The sequence below is a fragment of the Anopheles maculipalpis genome, chromosome 2RL, assembly GCF_943734695.1.
Source record: "Anopheles maculipalpis chromosome 2RL, idAnoMacuDA_375_x, whole genome shotgun sequence".
In the NCBI taxonomy this organism is placed as follows: Eukaryota; Metazoa; Arthropoda; class Insecta; order Diptera; family Culicidae; genus Anopheles; species Anopheles maculipalpis.
The window spans coordinates 73,606,689-73,628,173 of NC_064871.1; the positions used below are offsets into that span (position 1 = coordinate 73,606,689).

General features: G+C 41.2%; 1 protein-coding gene across 1 annotated transcript in view; it reads right to left on the bottom strand.

Moving 5' to 3' along the window:
• Positions 1-21,485, bottom strand: part of LOC126556493 (nephrin-like) — a 317,497-nt gene that overhangs the window by 137,206 nt on the left and 158,806 nt on the right. Inside the window, exons 3-4 of the mRNA XM_050211757.1 lie at positions 3,841-4,002; positions 3,103-3,282 (exon numbers count right to left, since the gene is read on the bottom strand). Of these exons, the coding sequence (XP_050067714.1) occupies positions 3,103-3,282; positions 3,841-4,002 (342 nt within the window). The remainder of the gene's footprint in view (positions 1-3,102; positions 3,283-3,840; positions 4,003-21,485) is intronic.

Here is a 21,485-nt window from a genome sequence, read left to right on the forward strand (position 1 = left end):
CGATCTAACATAACATTTACTTCGCAGCACATTGAAAAGAACGGGAGCAGCGTTCCTCAATACATGTAACGGCCCAGCACGGAACGCTCTGACCAGGACGTACAGGTTGACCATAGAGAGGCAGCGCTGTCAGGTCGATCCGATTGCCAATAAGTTCCGATTCGAAGGATCTCTGTATGTGGCAGACACACCGTTGTAGCAACCCGGGAGCTTTCCAGGAGCTTTCCAAGAACGTAAAGAAAATCTTGTTATTTTTTACTGAATAAAGCGCTACTACTATAGGGATCCGAGCTTAACTAGGTATTGAACGAGCAAGGAGTAAAGAAATTTAGCCGAGGAGGGATCTCGACCGGGCGTAACGCACTAGATGCTGATGCATCTGGCTGTTTCTGTTGAGGAGGAGTTTTTTTATGACACCAGAAAATTTCATACGCGTTTGAATTTATTTTATTTTAACTAGTATCAGTCAGGCAAGAGAAGCAGCTAGAGATATCTGCTCAATGTCTTCTGTCAATTTCGAATAATTTTCATAATTCAAAGATTTTAATTGAGTACGATGACTTCACGCCTTATTGTCACGTAATTTAAAGAATAACAGGAACACAAGGTTTTTGGATATGTCAACAAGTATCGAAAAGAGGGCAAGGGCTCATCTCTCGCCTCTATTTATACCAACCGATCGCTTCCCGATCGTGACAAAACCCGACCACAGTGTGCCCAGGTAGCAGAGTGCTTATGGACGCTACACACGTTTGTAACAGGTATTAAGATAAGGAATTAACTTTCAACTTATTGAAAACGATTTTTCTGTAAAAACAGCTTTTTACAGCTGTCACACATCATTCATCCAACACTACGTAAATTCCCTGTCCGCTTGTTGTTTAGTTAACTTCCTTTCTTTGGCTCCTAAATTAGCAGTTATTTCCTTCGTTCGTTCCACTTGACCTTTTCACGATGTTTATGTGACTCGGAGGGGGAATTTTCGGGAACCATCTTCTATAAGTCAACCCAGATCCTGGCATACGATGATGATACAGACATCATTGGTCTGCGGCTCTCCCAAAAGGATCGAGCAGGCGGCAGAAAACCTCGGGTTGCAGATTAACGAGGCAAAGACCAAATTCATGGTGGCACCATCAGCGGCCCTACTAAGAAATCCGGAACTACGTGGGGTTGATTTACGGATAGGTGATAGGCAAAACATTTCCTATCTCGGATCAAAAGTCAGCACCGAAAACAGCATACAGGCGGAGTTGAGCGCTAGGAGGCTGGCGGCCAGCCGGTCATTTTACAGCCTGAGGAATCGTCTCACCTCAAAAAACTGGGACTGTACGCTTATAGTCCCAGTACTGACATACGCGTCTGAGACATGGACCCTGTGCCAAACAGGCGAGGCCCTCTTAGCCGCGTTCGGGAGGAAGATGGTCAGAAGGATCTTTGACCCCGTATGGGTGGAAAGACAATGGAGGAACCGCTTCAACGACGAGCTCACCGTCGTGCAGCAAATTAGACTCGCCAGGCTTCGATGGGCTTGCCATGTTATACGCATGGCACCGGACGACGTGAGCAGTTCCGGATTCTGCAGCGGCAGGCCAAGACCGCAAAGCGATTGACGCCCTATATTGGAATATGCTAGTGATATTTGGAACTCGTTTGGCATTACCATTGCAGCTCGAACTGAGATTCGCGATCAGGCAACTGCCTGGTTTGGAATTTTATCTTTTACCACACTACTCATTTTGTTGTCACCATTTAGAGCATCATTCTTTGGTAGTTTGTCGCTCATGAGCTCAAGCGACATTCATGACCGGTTTGCTGCATGGTTCTAATGATCCTATCCAATCTACATCCCTTGTATCGTACGTGCCTTGGTGAACATGATCCACTCCTTGCTTGTTTTCGTGAGTTTAATAGCTCTGCTGACCTCTTCGTTTTCTTTATATCCTTGTCATGCTTCCATCACTGTCTTTCTTCCTTCAATACCTTCTGATATGTTTTGTTTTCCCTTTTAAGCTTTTTGCATTTGTTTTTCCTAGCCTTCTTCCACACTGATTGTGTATGCCTTTCCCTTGCATTCCATGTCCTGATCATGAATTCCTCGTTATTCCTATTCTGCCTCGAGTTAGCATGGGGTTTGATTTAAATCTAGTATTAAGGAATTTTTGTACAGCCTTAGTGGCAAACAAAGAAGTAAATAATGGTTAAAAATAAAAACATTACATTCACATTTCAAGTAATTTTAAAACATGTTTCCTTTGATATTTACTGTATCTTCCCCAGAATCCTTTTTACATTTAGTATGAAAAAGGAAGATTTTATGTGATTGTTTTTGTTAATTTAAAACCTGCTCTATATTCTCCAGTATTTTTCTCTCACATCCAAACCATACAGTATGCTCTCGCTTGTCGTAACATTATTTTTAAACCCAAATGATATTTTCATGAGCAGCTTTTCAACCGGAAGCAAAATTCATACGAACTGAGCAGACAGAGTACGATTTTGATTTCATTTCGCGCTGGAAACCATTGGAATTACAACTTTTTTTTTGTTTTTGTTCCACGCTTATTTTAACGAAATGAAAAACTTACCCAGATGGGATACTTTACGCGCCATCCCATTAAAAAAAGGGGTGCGCGACAAGTCGCAGAACGCACGCGAGTCACACCAAAAAAAAAAAAAAAAAAAAGGAAACCAAAATGAAGTATCAAACAGAAGTACCCCAGACGGTAACGTTGCAGCGTTCCACGTTTGTGTCAACATTCCGGAAAAGGTCCATATTAATTTTCTCCATCCGAGCGGTGGCTGCGAGTCTGGCGGGTGCTTCGGCACTTGCTAATGAGCACCAGCTGGCGAACGTTGGAGCGAGTCCTTACTGTGTGTGTGTGCGAGTTGAAAGTTATTTGGTGACACTGGTTCTTGGTTGGGTGCGAGTGTTTTCTTTTTGTTTTTTTTTCGCGTCCAGCATTAAAAAATGTAAAAGTTAACTAAGCTTAAATACGTTCGTTCGTTGCAAGCTCAGTTTAAAAAAAGGGAAGTTCGTAGAATCTAGGGCGAATGGAATTGGCGATGGAAAAAGAACTCCCCCGTGGTAGTCGCACTTACCTATTACGGTCAGCTTTGCCTTGGCACGGATGAGTGTGTGGTGCATGTAAGGACCCACTTGGCACTGATATTCGGCGTCATCGTCCAGCGTGACGTTCACTATTCGCAGGTTGTAGATGCCCTGGCCACTGTCACCGAGCACCGAGTACCTGGGATATCCCGGTATGCTCTGCGTAAACCCTGTGCCGGTGGTAGAGAAGAAACCAAAAATGGAGATTACATTGTAACGACCCAAAAGCTGCTGATTGAAGGACACATCACACTAGGTGGTGGATGGTTCAATTTGGGGGACCATCAATTACTCGCCCTCTCCGGTTTCGCTGCCTTTATGCGTAACAATGCATTGTCCGACTCGTTTGTTGGCAGTGTGAAATGCAAAATGAAAAGCATATATTTTTCATGTTTAGCGAACTAAGACGACTTTTTTGAGCTGTTGTTTAGATTATGTAGTGCGTTTTTACTTTTGCTAATGGTTGCCCATTTCTCTTCTACTCGCACACACACAGCCACCATCGCAGGGCAGAGTGATTATCATTTCGATTCAGGCGACATTCCAGCAACTACAGCGCCACTACTTTACTGCAGTTGGGATGGAACTTTTCAGACAACAGGCCGGCCAATGGCCTATCGGATGGAGATCTCTTTTTCCAAAGTTGGTGGTTTCATTAGGTAAGCTTCTGCGGCACAAGCGAGCAAGAGTGGTTTGGGAAATGGAAATTTTATGAAATTATTACTTACCCAGCGCAAAACCATCCTTGGTCCACTGTACCGAACCGGCAGCATTGTGAATTTCGCATCGCAACAGCGCCTCGGAACCCTCCGACACGACCAAATCCACCGGAGTCAGTCGAAATTTTTGCTGCTCGGCTGTGCAGCTGTGCGGTACCATCATCGGCAGTACTGGAAACGAAAGGACAAACCAAAAAAAAAAAAAAGAAGAGAAAGAGAACATCTATTAGCCACCGAATGTTGTGTGGGTGTGTGTCTGGACAGATGTCTGTTTCCTGCAAGACCGAAAGGCGTTTCGAGCTATTTCGAAACGACCCAATAGACACAAGCTGTTTCACGATAAGAGGGCACGTGGTTAACGGTGGGTGGCGAACGTGGTGCACGTTCCACACTTCGGGCACATAATTAGAAGATTTTTGCGAACTAAGGGTTGCATGAGCACGCTATGGCTTTGGTTCGATGTTCGAATCTGCAGCGTTGGTAATTGAATGTTCCCAGAGAGCGGGCACATCGAGTCCGTTGTTGCATCGGCTCGGATGCATTTGATGTATCAGTTTTGGGATGTGGTTTACAATGGCTGGATGCGGCAACGGCTGGTATGGTGTGGTGTTCGTAATTAAATAACAATTACTTTCATGGCTACCAGTTCTGAATGTGTAAAAAGTGTCAGAGCGCAACATTTAAGCAAGCAAATGAGGAGTTCCTTGTAAAATAACTAATGTTCTGCATATAATTTAATGTGGTTAAGCCTGCACAGTGTTTTTTGAAATTATTTAAGTCTTTTTCAAGGTTTACTATTTTCTTGTAAAGTAAATTCTTCTGATAAATATCTGCCTGTAACTTACTTGCTTATTGTTTAACAGATTCTAAATAATCCAAAAGGACATTCCCTGACCATATATCCTTACAACTCCAATTGGCACTAGATTAACCTGTTCATATCGCATTAAATCCAACTCCTTGTGGCATTTTTAAGCTCTCTGAAGTTGAAATACTTGAAATCACTGTGTCTCGTCATCTTTTGATTGGATTCAGCTTGAAAACTGGTCAAATAAGGGTTAAATGAAACATTAGTGAAATGGATATCCAGTTATTTCAATATTTAAACTGTGTCTTTCATGAATTTTTCTGGAGTCTCGCTGCCAGTATTTGAGGTCTCATACTATTTCCTTTCCTTTAATATTTATTGAAGACATAGTGTATGACCTGTGCCTGTGACATGCTTTCGTTTATAGACGACACTAAGATATTTTTACCAAGTTTTGGCCTTACGGATTGCCATAGACTTCTAAACGGTGTGTAATTTAACTCGTTGTGCCAAAATATTTGTAGGCTTAATTAAATTTGATTATAAAATCGAGTAACTCTTTCGTCCGCACTAATATTGTTCATGACTTTGGCGTCCATTTGGATAGCAGGATTACACTCACTCATCACCATGAGCTGATGATATTTCAAAAGCCCTCTGTTAGAGTTATGATTGGATAATTAGATGTGCGCCTAAATGTAGACCACTGGTCACACCACTGAACAGGAAGAAAGAAGGCTCTATTCTACACCTCGAATGTCAGACAAGCAGAAGAAATAATAAAGAGAAGGGCGGTAGTTCAAATCGATCTGCTGTTATTTTATTTATTTTAAGTATGACGGCTTGCCCCGTATTGTCTGGTCTGCCTTTATGAGGTAAAACATAACGAAAAAGTCTCCGAACGAACGAACGAAAGAAAGTCTCTGAATCATTGTGGCCACATTCCCGGTGCGCCACCACTCTCCGAACACTTGGTTTTATGTTATGCGATACCAAACTCTATAACCAAAATGCATATTTATCAGTAAATTATTGAATGGCAATATTGATACACAGTCGATCTTTGGAAAGATTAAATTTGAGGTTCAAACTGTACTTTTCGAGAAAATAACTAAGACTTTCTTAAGAACAGACTTACGATCGACAAATTTCAACTCAAATGACCTTCTGCGGCTAAAGACCAGTGGCGGATTAAGCTATAGGCGGAGTTAGTGGTCAGCTGAGGCCTCGCCGGCCAGGGAAGATTCTCTTGCTAAAGGGACCTCATCGACTAGAGATAACCGTGATTAATGACAGACTTATTAACAAGCACGTAGTTGGATAGCCAGTCTCCACTACGAGGTAATTGTTCTGATGGGGTTTGAACCCGGCCCTGACGTTGTCCCCTCTACCACAGGGTCCATTTTAATTGCTGCGAGCAGAGTGATAGCGTTGGTTTCTCGTTTTAAATATTAGACCACGCATTGCGCTATTTAGTGTATATGTTCTAAAGAAAATACTGTGATGTCTGTACTGATTCAAGTTTATGTATCCAGACTCAAGGTTTAGGACTCCATGTAACGCAGTTGAATTTAAAGATACCCCTAACTAACGCTTCAAGTATGGCCCTAAACCTGCATAGGTTCAGTATAATAATATGTTTATCTGATCATAAATCCTGGATTTTTTTTATTTGTTGACCATGTAAATGCAGTTGTCATTTAAAGCTAGCTTATGGTCAAGTAGGGCACGGTGTACGGTAGCGATATCATGAACGATATCACAACTTTTTACCTTTTTTTTTTATTCAAAATGAACAGACAGATATGATAGTCATATTCCATTGCAAATACAATGGTCATGTTTCAATAATCAGTCAATATGAACAAACCAATTATAAAGGTAACAAGCAACAAGTACATATGTCACCCTTTTGTTTTGTTCATTATCGTGACCCCCAGTTCAAAAGCGATTTGAAATTATACATTTCATTTGGATTATGCATAGCAAAATGTGTGAAAGAGATTTTTATCGATCAACATCAATTGATCCACATTCAACTTAAAGTAATAAAGATATTGCAAATTTTTTTTTGTTTAACTTGTATTTTAGTACGAAATATTTCATATCAACAAGTATTTTAAAATTTGCTACTGATATTACGGACATTTTTTTGTAATTAGGTTCTTTAAACAGTAGGAACTACATTTTATTCTTCTTGGCCTGCTCATGATTGAGCACGTCGTGTCGACATGGGCAGGTCTCCAATCAGTTTCCAGGAAGCAGTCCTCCATCCACGTCTACATTCGATCTCCGACAGATTAGATTCCACTTGCGGTCGTACCAAGGTAGCAGAACTCCTCTACCTCCTCGAGATCGTCACTGTCAACTCATACTCTTCTTCCGGGTCGGGCTCTATCATGGTCAGAGCCTTAGGCAGGCAGATATTTTGTCTTCGTTGCATTGATGCTCAATCCAATTCTATTGGCCTCGCAACAAACAGGAGAGTCCGTCTCCTTGCCTCAGACCCCGATGAGATTCAAACGATTCTGCCAGCATGCTTGAAACTCTCACTTTGCACTGCACCCCGTCCACAGTGGCCTTTAGCAGCCCTACCAGCTTCCCAGGGAATCTGCTGCTGCTGCATGGTGTTCCATAGTTCGGTCCAATCTATGGTATCGTAGGCCGCCTTGAGGTCAATGAACAGGTGGTGCGTAGGGATCTGGTCCTCCCGGCATTTTTGGAGGATCTGCCGTAGAGTGAAGATTTGGTCGGTTGTCGATTTGCCTCCAACAAATCCAGCTTGGTAGCTTCCGACGGAATCTGTAGCAAAGGGCTCAAGTCTGTAGAAGAGTATTCGGGACAGGATCTTATAGGCAGCATACTGGACTGTGATGGAAGTTAGCACAGTTCATCCTGTCGCCCTTTTTGTACACCGGGTGTATGACACCCAGTTTCCATTCGTCCGGTAGTTCCTCCTGATCCCAAATCTTAACAATCAGCCGATGCATGATGGCAGAAATCCTCTTCGGTCCCATATTGAACAGTTCGGCCACCAGCCCATTGCTGCCAGCTGATTTATTGCATTTCAGCTATTTGATGGCACTGATGACTTCGTCCAGGGAGGGCAGGGGTTCCTCGTCATCGTTGTGCTGGCTGTCGTAGTGCTGCACTCCTCTGCTTCCTGCGCCTAGTTCGGTGCCTCCTGCATCTGCTCCGTTAAGGTGTAGAACAGTACGAACGGTAAGTTAAAAAAAATCTATCTGGATGTAAAGTTTCATGGTTCATCGTTAGAGCGATCTGTATGGATGTACGCTCTGTTGCTCTATGCAGCTACCTTCATCGTTTTTTGGGTCAGTCAGTATTCTGAATTCTAGGCAGATAAAATTAACTCTTAAGCTATATTTGATACCGATTCCACGGTTTGAAGCGCTTTGGCCAAATTTCCGAGCTTGATAAATTGAACTAATGTTTCAACATGTTTCATTTGATTTTGCTATGACAAAATTGATTCATGATGTAAGGCTTACTAATTGGTTTTTGAAAACTTGAAATCAAAATTCAAAAGTAAAATAACTCATTGAAGTTTTGAACAAAGCTTATGGATTTATATTTTCGAAAAGCGTGCTTGTTCAGTTCAGTTCAGTCTTTTATTATAGTTTGAAATACTTCCATTACAAACATTATTTTTCTAAAGGCTAGTATTTAACACATGTAATAATTGCTTGAGTGAAATTAAGACTAAGAATAGAATTAAAAAATATGTGATACATTTAATGGTAAACTTTACAATTCATTGGACTTACTTAATCAACAGCAAAATACAAACTCAAAACCATTATTTCCACCCGTGCCGTCGAACTAATCAACATGAAGCTTTGCGAATGTAATTAAAAAAAACTTTTGTTAATTTCCATTATTTGCTTTTCATTAACAACCCGTACAGTTAAGTGTCGAACGCAGACCACCGTGTAAAGAGTTTCATTTAAACCATCTTTACACTTCGTTACGGTACCGGTCAGCGGCGAGGGTATGGCTCAGAGTAAGTTTTCCTTTTTTTACCTGTCCTATTTCTTTGCAATGCATAATTGCATAATTATTCCCTCGTTGGAAATCACTTTCCTATGCATGGAACCAGCAGCATTTTTTTCCCCCCATTTTCTATGTCGCCACCTGAGTGGCGTTCTCACACACCGAGGCACACATCCAGCGCGAGGGGATAGCAAAAAAAAAAAATGTATCTCAACTCTCAACAACACGACCAATAATCACACATACATGCAGAGGGGAGGGTTTTTGTTTTTTGTTGCAACTTATTCCTAGTATTAGCTTCAAACAACACAAAGTCGATGTTTTGCAGCATCGTTTTGTATGAAAACGAAGTGGAAACCAACCGTAAAAGAGAAGGAAAAGAATAACTCGGACCTCGTACATGCACAGGTACACAAGCTTACGTACAGAAAGGAAAAAGGTTGAATCGCACAACGGATGTAAAACTACCAAGCAGACACGTTCAACTGCAGCACTGGTGCCAAAGTGCTGCCGGCACCGGGTGCCAATCCTCTCGTATCCTGCGGTAGGGCTGGTAAAAGTTAAAATTGAATTCAAACTTTCCAGTTTCCCAACGAACCCGGCTGGAAAAGTCACAAAAAATGTCAGAATAAAAAATGAAACAAAACAGAAAAAAGAAAGAAGGAAGCTTGTCAGGTGGTAAACATGATGAGAATAGAAGGCAAAAACTCTGAAAAACAATCATTCATAGGGGTAGGCAAGGCGTGGGAGACAGTGAGAAGAGATGAAAGGGGCGAGGAAGAGGTTGCTGGATAGTCAACAACTAGGAAAATCCTATCCCAGTTGAAGCCCTCTAGGCGTTAAGGGAAAGGATTTTCAGGAAAAAAAGAGAGTCAAAACCCCAGACCAGCAACAAAAGAAATGTAGGAACGAAAGCACATCCTTACACTGGAGTACAGCAAGGGGTGAATGCGGCAGAAAGATAGTTGACGCAATGGCTGGAAAGTTGCAAACAGGGCGCCAGCAGACCAGCTAAAAGGGGTCTGAAAGCGCCCAGCAATCAAAGCAGTTAAGAGGTTTTAATTTGACAGCTGAAGTTGCAGTGCGAATTATTGTCCCTTTCTTTGAGAGAGAGAGAGAGAGAGAGAGAAAAAAGAAAAGTGCACACTCAAAGCATGGATCGAGCAAATAGAAAATACAAAAAATTATAAGCTTAACGTAATAGGTGTGTTCTGATACGCCTGTGCGAAAATAAAATAAACAAGCAAAGCTCACTCGTCTAGGAAGTTTAATTGAAAGCGAGTTGTCAGTATAAATGATGCGAAAGTCCTACGTCTGCTTTTGATACAATCCTTGCAAACGGTCGCAGCAAAGAAGATTGCTTTGCCCAGGGGTAGAAGTCGGCGGGATAATCATTACCGTTTCAGGGAGAGCTCTTTCTTGAAGCTTCTCGTCGCACAAAAGTGGACGATGGGTAAGCGTTGCATTATCTCGAGATTGTTGACACATGCAAACTCGATCAGGGTTGCATCGAGCGTACTGCCACACACGAAAGGGGCTATTTATTTGTTGATTTTGATTGAGATACCTCAGCTTCTGGTTTGATCTGATTAATTCGATTGGATGCACGAGGGATGAGATCGCACGACGGTTTGTGCTTTTGTGTGCGCATCGTGCAAAGGAAATGAAAAAGCTCAAATAAATGGAAAACGGGTCATCATTTGTGGATGCATCGAATGGATGCAATTTGTTTGCCTGTTTAGCGTTAGCATAACGTTATCGTACAGATGCAGTAGGATTGGTTGACGGACAGCGCCAGCGTGGTGTGTTTAGTGAACCATGGCAATCTGCAGCAGATTCTTCAGATTCCATAAGAATCTGCTTACTTTATCGTTTAGGTGAAAATGAGCTAAAGATGCTGACAGTTCTGATGGACTGATTGGATGCTTCTTTGAAATGAAATCACTCTTAAGCTGACTATGAGATGGTTGTAGACAGGATGACCGTGATTTGAATATAACTCAGACATCTTAATACAAAAGACTTTAAACTTGATTTTAACAGCTTCTTTTGAAGACAAATGATATCTGATTTCAGGATTTAGTTGAAGACCCAATTTTACTCATGAACTTTCAATGCACATTTTATTGTTCTTTATTCTGTCTTTTAACAGAAAACAGTCTTGTTATAGAAAAATATTCAAAACAATCTATTTGCTAAATTTTACAAAACTGTCGAAATTTCTGTAAAATGTTAGCAGAAAATTATTAAATAAATTTTTTGAAATCTAATTTCAAAGATGAGTTGATCTTTGGAAGACAAAAAAAATGTAAAATTATAATTTCTCTGAAGAAATTCTGTGCCTGATGGAGTGTTCAATTGTAATACTAATCACCTTATTTTACCAGTCAAACCAGTGACTCCAAAAGCAAATACTGATTTACACATGGTCAATGTACCGATAGGCACTTTTGATGCCATCCAATAGAACACCTATCTGGGCTCAAAAGTCTGCTCCGATTACTTTATTGCATTGTATGGCTTATTAAAAATTGTCCACCATGGGTTCAACAACATCGTAGATAGGGGTAAATAGGGAAGGAAAACACTTATAAGGAAGCTGGGAAACTAAGGCAATAACGGAAAGATGTCAAGGCAAGGCTGCAATCAAGCAGTGCATAATGATTGTTGAATAATTAGTGCACGGGTACATAAAACCCAATGAAGGACAGGAGAGGAGAAACTTCACAATTATTAAGCAGTAGGGAAGCAACTAGTGACGGCAGGTATTCCGAAGGGTTCGGTTCTTGGGCCAACACTGTGGAACGTCATGTACGACGACCTTATACGTCTGGAGCTGTCTGGGAAGCGTGCGGACATTATCGGATTTGTGGATGATGTGGCGTTCACTCTTAGCGGAAGGGCCCCACAGGAAATCAGTACCCATGCTACGAGGAACCTGGAGATGATCGAGCGTTGGATGGACGGAGTGGGTCTGAAGCTGGCCCCTCAAAAGCTACATGATCTTCTGCACATATCACAACCCGCAAGTAGGTCAACTACAGGCGGGTGGACACACGATCATTTCCACGGAATCGCTCTAGTACTCAAGTCGGAATCGCACTACGGTCGGCATCTGGAGAAGGTTTGCACCTAGGCGTCGCGTATCGCGAATGCCTTGACCGCTCTGATGCCGAACAAGTGTGGCCCCAAAAGCAGCAGAAGGAGAGCCCTGGTTAACGTTGGGAATAGCATTGTTCGTTAAGCAGCACCATCGTGGGGACGGACACTTCTACAGAGAGACATCCATTGCACCACCGTTCAGAGGACACATCGCACAGGAGTACTCCGAGTAGCCAGCGCCTTCCAGACGGTTTCCTACGATGCAGCTTGTGTGTTCGCAAGTACTATCCCGCTAGTCTTCCTCCTAGAGGAGGATATTCGCTGCCATGACGATAAGGTAGCGAGAGGATATACTGGACCAAACATAAGACTAACGATGGACAATCTGGCGGCGGAAATGTGTGCTAAACGCGACACATGAGAAGCAGTCCGGACTGCCGCTTGGACCGTCTTCAGAAACCTCCAAGTGAGGTGGAATGAGGAAAGTCCATCAACGGCAAGACGGAGGTGACAACAACGACGGCGGAACACGGTACAAACAAGGCAGCAACAGCTGCCGCCGTAACCGCACACAAAGGACTACCACGACAATTGAAGCAGCAGCAGCAGCGACGAGTAACCGGAGCAGCAGCAGGTGCTTAGACCCAACCGGGAGTAACGGCTACGGACGGATGGATCTGAGCAGCAGCACGAAGCAACAGCAGCAACTGAGACACCAAGGACAAATGACGCAGCAACCGCGCGTCAACTGGATGAGTGCATCGCACAAACGATCCTGCATGGAGAACGATCGCACATCAGCGCATCGGCAGGTTTCGGATCAGGTCGAGGAGTGGTTTAGTTGGGTCGCATCGGCTGCCGGGTCCGCTTAACGGGCCCAGCGTTACGATGAATCCCACATACCCCATCTCGAGGGTTGGTCTGTAGCCGCAGACCACCTTCCGAGATGTGAACCTTTTGAAGGTTCCCTCCCTGAAGTAGAGAAGCAATGAAAAAGGATTGGGTATGAGATCAGAGTTTCCAAACCTAGCAGTTGACAACGTGTCAAATAAGGCGGTAGTGTCCAAATGATACACGCATATTCCAGAATCGACCTAACCATTGAACAGTATGGTACTTTTAAGCAACCCGGATCAGATAATTTAGATGCGAGACGCCGAATCAAAATTAGTTTGCATTCAGCATAATTATATTTGAATGATCAGCGAACGAAAGTTGGCGGTCTAAGCAAACACCCAGATCCTTTACACGTTGGACGCGGGTCAATACTAAACCGGCTACTTCGTTATTGTGTAAACTTGGAATGCGTATTCTACTGAAACTAATCACTGCGCATTTAGGGATAGAAATGAGCAAGTTATTTGACAAACACCACCATTTAGAATAAGAGGATTTACAGGAGAACAATTAAGCATCGTTAGCATAACATAGAAACAAATCTAGAAGTAGGACGTCGTGTAAATCATTTATAAATAAAATAAATAGGCATGAATTCCACTTTGACTTCAAATTCCACTTTGAGGTCAGTGTAAAGTAAATTAATTTGGCAACCAAAGTCAAGTAAACAACTTAAATGTTGAGTAACTCAAAACTACTGTCGCAATAAACGAAGTCAGGAGTGCACAGAACCTGTACAGTTCAAATACTCACGTATGACTCTGAGATAGAAATCTTTCGAAAAACTGATTCAACCTTCTTAGCGGCCTGCGAGAACAATATGCTCATGGAAGGACATCCCATCCTGACCCTCCCCTCGTACTGTCTGTTCAACTACGTGGTATCAGCAAGTCTAGTAAGCCATTGGATGGCCGGCGTGACTTTAAAAATGTTGTTTTTTTTTATTCATAAAGGACGGCCAGGCCGTATTGCTAATTAAAAATGTTGTTAAGACATGAAAAAGTGTGGAAGGACAATGGAGAAGCCGCTACAATGATGATTTTACCATTGTGCAGGGAATAAGACTAGCCAGTCTCTTTAGTGATCCGGTGGTATAAGCGACAGAAACTTTAGTCTTCACATGGTAGGTAGTAAATCTTCTGAGGGCTTGCTTTCCTACTAATTGTTAATACTAACCTAGTAAGCCAATCGATGGCTGGCGTGAATTAGTAGGTTGTTAAGCCAAGAAGCAGACAAGAAGTAATCCTCGATTGAAATGGACGCATTGTCGCGTCGGCTAGTTTAAATGAATACCAAATTTTAAATGACCATATTCTTGTCTAGATGAGCATTTTCTACTGTCAAGAACTTTCACAAAAATATGACAAAAATTGAGCTATTTTTGACGCAAATAATTGAACCAAACGATGAATGATGAACCCATTGAGTTATTAAGTTTATTGAAGCAAAAACCGGCTGAATGCATGATAATATTCAAAATCTACAGGATGAACCTAGAGGCAATTTTTAGTATTTTAGTTTCAAAGAACTTCACAAAAAATTGCATCATGTTTCTGACAAGGTAAGGATTGGATTGTAGTACTAATTCCATCCGCAGCTCAAGATCTTTAGATCTTGAAACAGCTTTTGAAGACATTTCATCTATATTTTCTTGGACAACACAAAAATAATCGACTTTTAACAATTTTATAAAAGTGTTTTATGACACAATTTACAGTGAATTAATTGTGCATTATTAGTTAAAACTAAATGTTGGTTACCATTTCACGAATGCACCACTGACATAGCCCTTATTATCAAACTCTTTTTCCATATCATTTAAACTACTCCGAATTTTCCACTGCTCTGCGCTTAACTTGTGTTTCCATTCCATTCAATTCCATTTGCATAGTTCCGGTGCACTTGCTGGAAAACCGTTTGGAAAAAGCATCCTCTGCAGCCAATGAGTGATAATACCCACCCTGAGCAACCAGAGTCTCAAACGCTAGTCCTCGCTTCCGGTGTGTGTGTGTGTGTGTGGATATGTTGTACACTGATGTGTAAGTGTTGTCATCGTTTCGCTCCATTTCGGTTGCCAGCTTATGCAAGTTATGCACTTGCAAATGATGCTGATTCACTCACGTCTCCCCGGATGGATACTTTCCGTCTGGTGCCGTTTTTCAACTGTCAGCTGATCTCGTTTGGTGAGCAGTTTTAGCCACTCGGGCCACAGCAAACCAGGAAGCACAATCTAATGATGCATAAAAACTTGCAGCTTAAGAAACACACCAAGAAACACCTTCTGACCGGTCACAATGGCATGATGGCATGATGACTCTGGTGTCCGTTGTTGTTTGAGCGAACGGATGCATTTTCGGGCACGGAAGTAGATGTTTTATTTTTTTCTGCTGACTATAAACGGTGGTTGAGAAAACGGAACACTTACAAAAGAAAATGCTTCCCTTTCGGGAGGGTCGGGTGGTGGTCGGCCAGCGCAATGCAGCATCTGACAGCGAATGAAACCCTCACAATCGGCTGACCGGGCAGGGATACTGTTGAAATCATTTCGAGTGTCAGAACCAGTTGGATAATTTTCCAGCTGTTTGCCAGGGCAGTATTATTTTATGTTTTCCTACGTTCTTACGATCGCTCGAAAGTGAAATTGACCTTTTTGTTGTAAAATAATATATCATTACTTCTCTCTTTCCCGGTGCGGTATGAATACAAATGTTGCTTTACATTTCATCATGCTTTCCACATTTTAAAAGCTTCAGTGCTTTGTTGTGCTTGAAAATTTAAAATTAACATGCATTTTACATCCTTTCCACCTCTTTGTGCGTAGTAAACTGGTAAACACAATAGTGATCGATATCGTTACACTTCAACAAAAATGTTTGCTGGGCTTTTAATAAATTATCGTAAGTGTACTTTGTGCTGTACGAGGGCGAAAGTTTGTAATGAACGTTAATACATGACCATTTTGAGTTCTTTGTTCAACCGATCGTGTGCACATGTTTAATGTTGCATTAAAGAGAGCCAAACCAAAAGGAAAAACGTTTTGTGAGTGTGTGTGTCTGTGTTAAGTTACCATTAAAAGCAGTGATATTATTTTTTTTTAGTAGCCTTGACGCTTTGTTTTATTTATTTTAGTTTTAGTATTACGGCTCGAGTCTGTAGTCTCAGCTTTTCATAAGCTGATTTTGTACAAATTTTTCAAGGCATTTCTTCCTTCTTTATTGCCTCATTCCGGGCATGCTCGAATGACTTGACGCATAGCTTAGAACATTTTTTGCTGTAGAATTTTTTTACAATGACACCACTTTTTTTTGAAATTTTGGAAGATAAATTTCAATTTAATAAAAAATGATTCAGGCTGCAAGAGGCGAATGAGCTGAGGCGTTTCCTTTTCTCGATCGCTCCGCAAGTGTCCCTGAGGCCTAGGTTTCATGGACTCTCAATGCTCGTCTACAATGTATAACTCTGTCTCAGACGAAAGAATATGACTGCGGTGACGGATTCCCCAATGTTGATCACTTTCTGTGGCGCTGCGGAGAATTTTAATCCACCAGACCCTCCTGGGCAGGCGATTATATAGGCAGATGTTCAAGTATAGAAATAAGAGAAATCCTGGTTATTAGCGACCTCACTTATATGAGCTCATCTAGCGATTCGCCAGAGACAACCATCTTAGTCTATGATTCCTTATCCCAATTATCTTTCCAATCCTTGTTCGTTTTCTACAATTCCTTTTTGTTATATATTTTGTTGTCTATGCCTTAACTGCTTTAGGTAGTGCCACGGGGCGGCCCGGTGGTATAGGCGACATTGGCGCCGGTCTTCAAACGACAGGACCGAGGTTTAAATCCCACCCGAGGACCGTTCATCCGTAGTTAGGACTAACTATCCAACTACGTGGTATCAGCAGCAAGTCGATGGCCGGTTTGTATATATGTTTGTTTTCTTCCTGCTAGGACATTTTCGAGTGCCTCATTGCAATATGTCAACACTAAAACCAGCCAACCTCCAATACCTTAATAGACACATCAATCGAACCTATCTAGGCTTAACGCACAAACCTCAGCATTACAAAATACCTGTTATATCCCTCCATCATTGACACCGCTAACCAACTTCATTACTTGAAACCAAGCATGCCCAGGATAAAGCAAAAAAAAAAAGGAATGAGGAAATGTCTTAATATTAAGGTCAAATATCTACACAAGCAGTGCTGAAAATGCAGCGATGAGCAGTAACAGGTTGGCTGGTAAGTCCCCGGTCTGACACATAGAATATGCCGCTAGTATTAAATGCATATTATTTTTATATAGCACCAACCTTCAAATGATTCGTGTCAAAATTTGACGTCTGTATGTTAATTAGTTTGTGAGACAGAGCGTCTTTTGTCAAGCACCTTTGGGTTGCTTGACGAACGAAAAAAGAACGAAGAAGAAAACAGTGTTGTTCCAACAAGACAACGCACTGTGCCACAAGTCATTGAGAACGATGGCAAAAATTCATGAATTGGGCTTCGAATTGCTTCCCCACCCATCGTATTCTCCAGATCTGGCCCCCAGCGACTTTTTCTTGTTCTCAGACCTCAAAAGGATGCTCGCAGGGAAAAAATTTGGCTGCAATGAAGAGGTGGTCGCCGAAACTGAGGCCTATTTTGAGGCAAAACCGAAGGAGTACTACCAAAATGGTATCAAAAAATTGGCAGGTCGTTATAATCGTTGTATCGCTCTTGAAGAGAACTATGTTGAATAATAAAAACGAATTTTGACAAAAAAATGTGTTTTTCTTTGTTAGACCGGGGACTTATCAGCCAACCTGTTAATACTGTAGGCTAGTTTAACTGACGAAATAAAATTAAAATATTTTGATGTATCTCTAACTCAAATATGTTTGTCTTTGAAAGTATACATTTCCTGGAATTTCTAGCTTGCACAAATTTGTTTGTTCGAACATATCTTTGCCAACATCCCGGTAACCAGCTAACAAAAACCAGACCAAATTTCGTCTTTATAATTTTTATCAAACCAAATGTCTGTATTGCATCGAACTAATTGGCACGCAATTCACATAAGTTGTGTTTTGCTGCTGATTCTATCATCTTAAGGTAAATTCCTGTTCCTTGCTTGGGTCCATATTGTGAGGGGATAGCAATCCTTGTTGAATAAGGAAGTAGTTTTGATTGCGGGAAGGATTTTAACCGTGATCAGAATCCCATGTCTGCACTTGGAACGCATTGTGCCGCTTTCTCCTCCCTACTCACTGACTTGCAGGTCAAACGCTTCTGTCGGTGCAACTGGGACTAATCTTCAACCTAATTCTTCATATTTCGCACTTATTTAATTTTAGTATGACGGCTTACAGCCGTGTTGACAGCAACGCCTGTAATTCTTACGTCTTCAAACTTTTTTCATTCATCCATCTTCTCGTTATCAATCATACAAGCGCGGTACAACAACTATAATAGCCAGACAAACAGTAAGATTTGAAGCCAGTAAGATGAGGAGATCACACTTTTAGTGTGTTTGCTAGGTTTTTGTTTTTGTTCTAATATATTTACGAGGCTTTTTTGCACAAGTTTCTTCTTTTAGACAGTCTAAATTGAAATCTATCTATAAATTACACAGCCTCAATCAAATCTCAGAGTACAAGCTGATGTCTTTTAAAAAATACATTAGTTTTTTTGTCTCCTCGATGTTGTTGGAGAGCACAACCTCCAGGTGCTCATTTAGTGCGTCCCTCTCCCTCTATCTGTTTGCTAGTTGGAAATTAAAAACAGAATTGTGCCAGCCGGGTATGTACTACAATTTCTGGTATCTCAACACTGCTCTGGACTGTATTCAAAAATCTTGTGTTTACAAAAATTAAACAAAAGAATCAGAAAAAAAAAATTTTTCGTCGACAAGAAGTTATTATTATAAACAAATAACTAAACATTTAGCGAAATCGTTTGAACTTAATTTTAAAATATTGTACGTTGCTGAAACTGCTTTATCATTAGTAGCTACATTAGTGTTTTAACTCAGCTGGATGTTCTGCTTGACGCTTAAACTTAAATTTTGCTAGCAATTAGCAGAAGGGATCGGGGGTTTTAAACTTTTTATCTTAAAAAAATTGTTGTTTTAAAAGAAAAACTCCCAAGATGTTTGAAGAGAATATTTTAGAAAAGAAGTGAAACAATTAATTTAAAAAAAACATAAACGGAAAATACTGTTTCCTTACAAAGTATGGAGTAACAGTAAGAAGTGTCTTCATACTGAACCCATCCATCTTCTCCATCACAACGACCATCACGCATCATATGAGTGAAAAGTTTAATGAATTCTAAATGCGATACAGTGCGCCTATAAGGCACAAGAAATTCCGAAAGAAGTAGATAATCAACCAGAAGAAAAGGAATTTCATCACACCTACCAAACGACAATAACGGTAATGGCAGAGTTACAGAGTGGGCGTGTGTACAGTAAAGATGTATGTACTTCCGGCCACTTGACTTCCTCAAAGAAAAAAAGCGCACAAAACGAAGAATCTTGCATTAAATCTTGCACGCTGCCATCCCACCGACCGAGCATCAGAAGCGTGGGTGAAATAATTTATTCTACGTAACTGGCTGCAAATTTTATTTCTACATAAAAAAAGACGAAGAAAGAAATAAGTTAAGCTTCACGAGTCGAAGGAAACGAATGTCATTCTTCACGCTCACGTTAAAAAAAACGCACCGCATGCGTTCGTGTGTGCCCTTGCTTTCCATTACAAATTTGAGCTGATATGATAACGAGATTGCGGGGTGTGTGCTCGCGAATGGAAGGCAGGGAGGGTTGGAGTTCACATTACCCACTTGAACACATCGACCCAACCCAGCTTCCCGTACAATGCCCACAGAGCCGGGCATGAGAATGAAAAATTGCTCCAGAAAAAAAACATGTCCTCTCAAGCGGTTCACTTGAATTATTGTTTTAATTACTTAGATTTAACATGCGATAAACATCCGTTCCTCATTTTATGCTTTTCCCAGCACCTCGTTCTCTTCACCACAGGAACAAGAATGCCTCGAGCGTTCTGATACCAGCGAGTGTGTGTGGCGTTCCAGTTGTTTCCATCCCATTTTTTCCATTTGAGGGATGTTCAGCATTCGCGCACATTTTGCCCTTTTTCGATTGCATAGACACAAACGATTTGCTCTCCCCAGTGGGGAACTCTCTGCTCCGGTTTGTTCTAATCAAGCGACTGTGTCTTAATTCGTCTTAATTGCGGTGTCTTGTTTCATGACGCACTTTTTTTTTGGTTTTGTTTTGTATGGCTGTTGTTGCTTTACGTCCCCTAATTGCAGGGTTGGTTGTTGGTGGGCTTTACAGAGAGGTTTTGTTTTACTTCAACATTATCCAACGCAATGAAATGATGAAATAGGCAAAGGCGGATATTAAAGTGTTACTTTGGAGACTGTTCCTCAAACATGTGTGAGTTGAATTACATAAAAAAATCTTTCTTCGTGGGCCAAACGACATTGGAAACTGCTCACCTATCACCGTCATTATGGTAATTTGAGATAGTTTTTTATTGTTGTCTATTATCAACCTATTTCATACCATTTCAGTATAATCATACTGGTGGCGCACCGGGAATGTGGCCACATTGATTCAGAGATGGAGACTTTTTCATTATGTGTTACCGCGTTGGCAGACCAATTAGAACTGCCGCTCTTCTCGTTATTAATCCTTCTGCTCTTCTGACATTCGAGGTGTAGAATAGAGCCTTCTTTCTTCCTGCTCCTGTGTTGTAGCCAGTGGTCTACATTTAGGAGCACATCTTACTATCATATCCTAACTCCAACACATACTAATTGTTTACTTTGTACTAAATAATTATAGCCGAAAAGAGGTGAGTGCATAGCCTATAGTGCATCTTCTAGAAAGGACTTTAAAGGACAGTCGTTTGAGCGGCAAAACCTGCTATCGATTCCCATCCAAATTGAATCCCCCCAAAAGCTGGAACTATTTAGATATTCTAGAACTGACATGCTCTTGATCTCTCGTGCGTTGAATGTTAGAGAGAGCATTTTTATTACAAATGTCTTATTGAGCTGTCGTTGCCGTTTATGCCTACGAATTGGGCTGTTCGTGCTACTATCGAGTACTATGTCCTGCATTCGAGCAGTTTCCTTACTTGCTATTCCCTTCTATCGAGAAGTTCCCTACAGTGTTCTTCTAGCGGTCAGAAAAGATGCTGTAGCATACTTTGTCGAGAAGGGTCTGGACAACTGAAGGTTATTCTTATCCCCAAAGGAGGCATGGCGACTTTCAAGTAATATAGCAATTGAAGTTTATGCATCTACTGAAATACCGATCAAGAAGACAGACTAAGGATGTTAATAAACATTTTATCTTTGATTGAGTCACGGATCTCAAACTGCTTGTCCACGACTATTTACTCTGAATTTTTATCTGTGACCCACTATTCGGACGGTTGGTCTTTTATTTTATTAACAAAGGGGAAAAATCAAAAGGTTGTTTGGCACTTGATAATAATTTTAATGTAAAATTAGTTTAACCAACATTCTTGGGGTTTTTGTCTTTTCTTTTTCTAATTAAGCTTATTTGACCTATTCTGTAGGTTGATTCTTAGTTCAAACTTCAGTGTACCCATGACTCTTAAAACCCCCGGTACAAGAAGCGTTAATTTGAGCTTAAACTCTTGTGAGACCAATATTTCAGTTTTCAATTGTTGTGTGGCCATCATCCTTTCCTACCATGATCCTAAGATTTTGACGAGTGCAAAAAGCATTTACGCGTTTCGCACTCAGAAAGATCTTGGACCCAGATCGCCAACTTATCCTTCTGATCCAATTCGA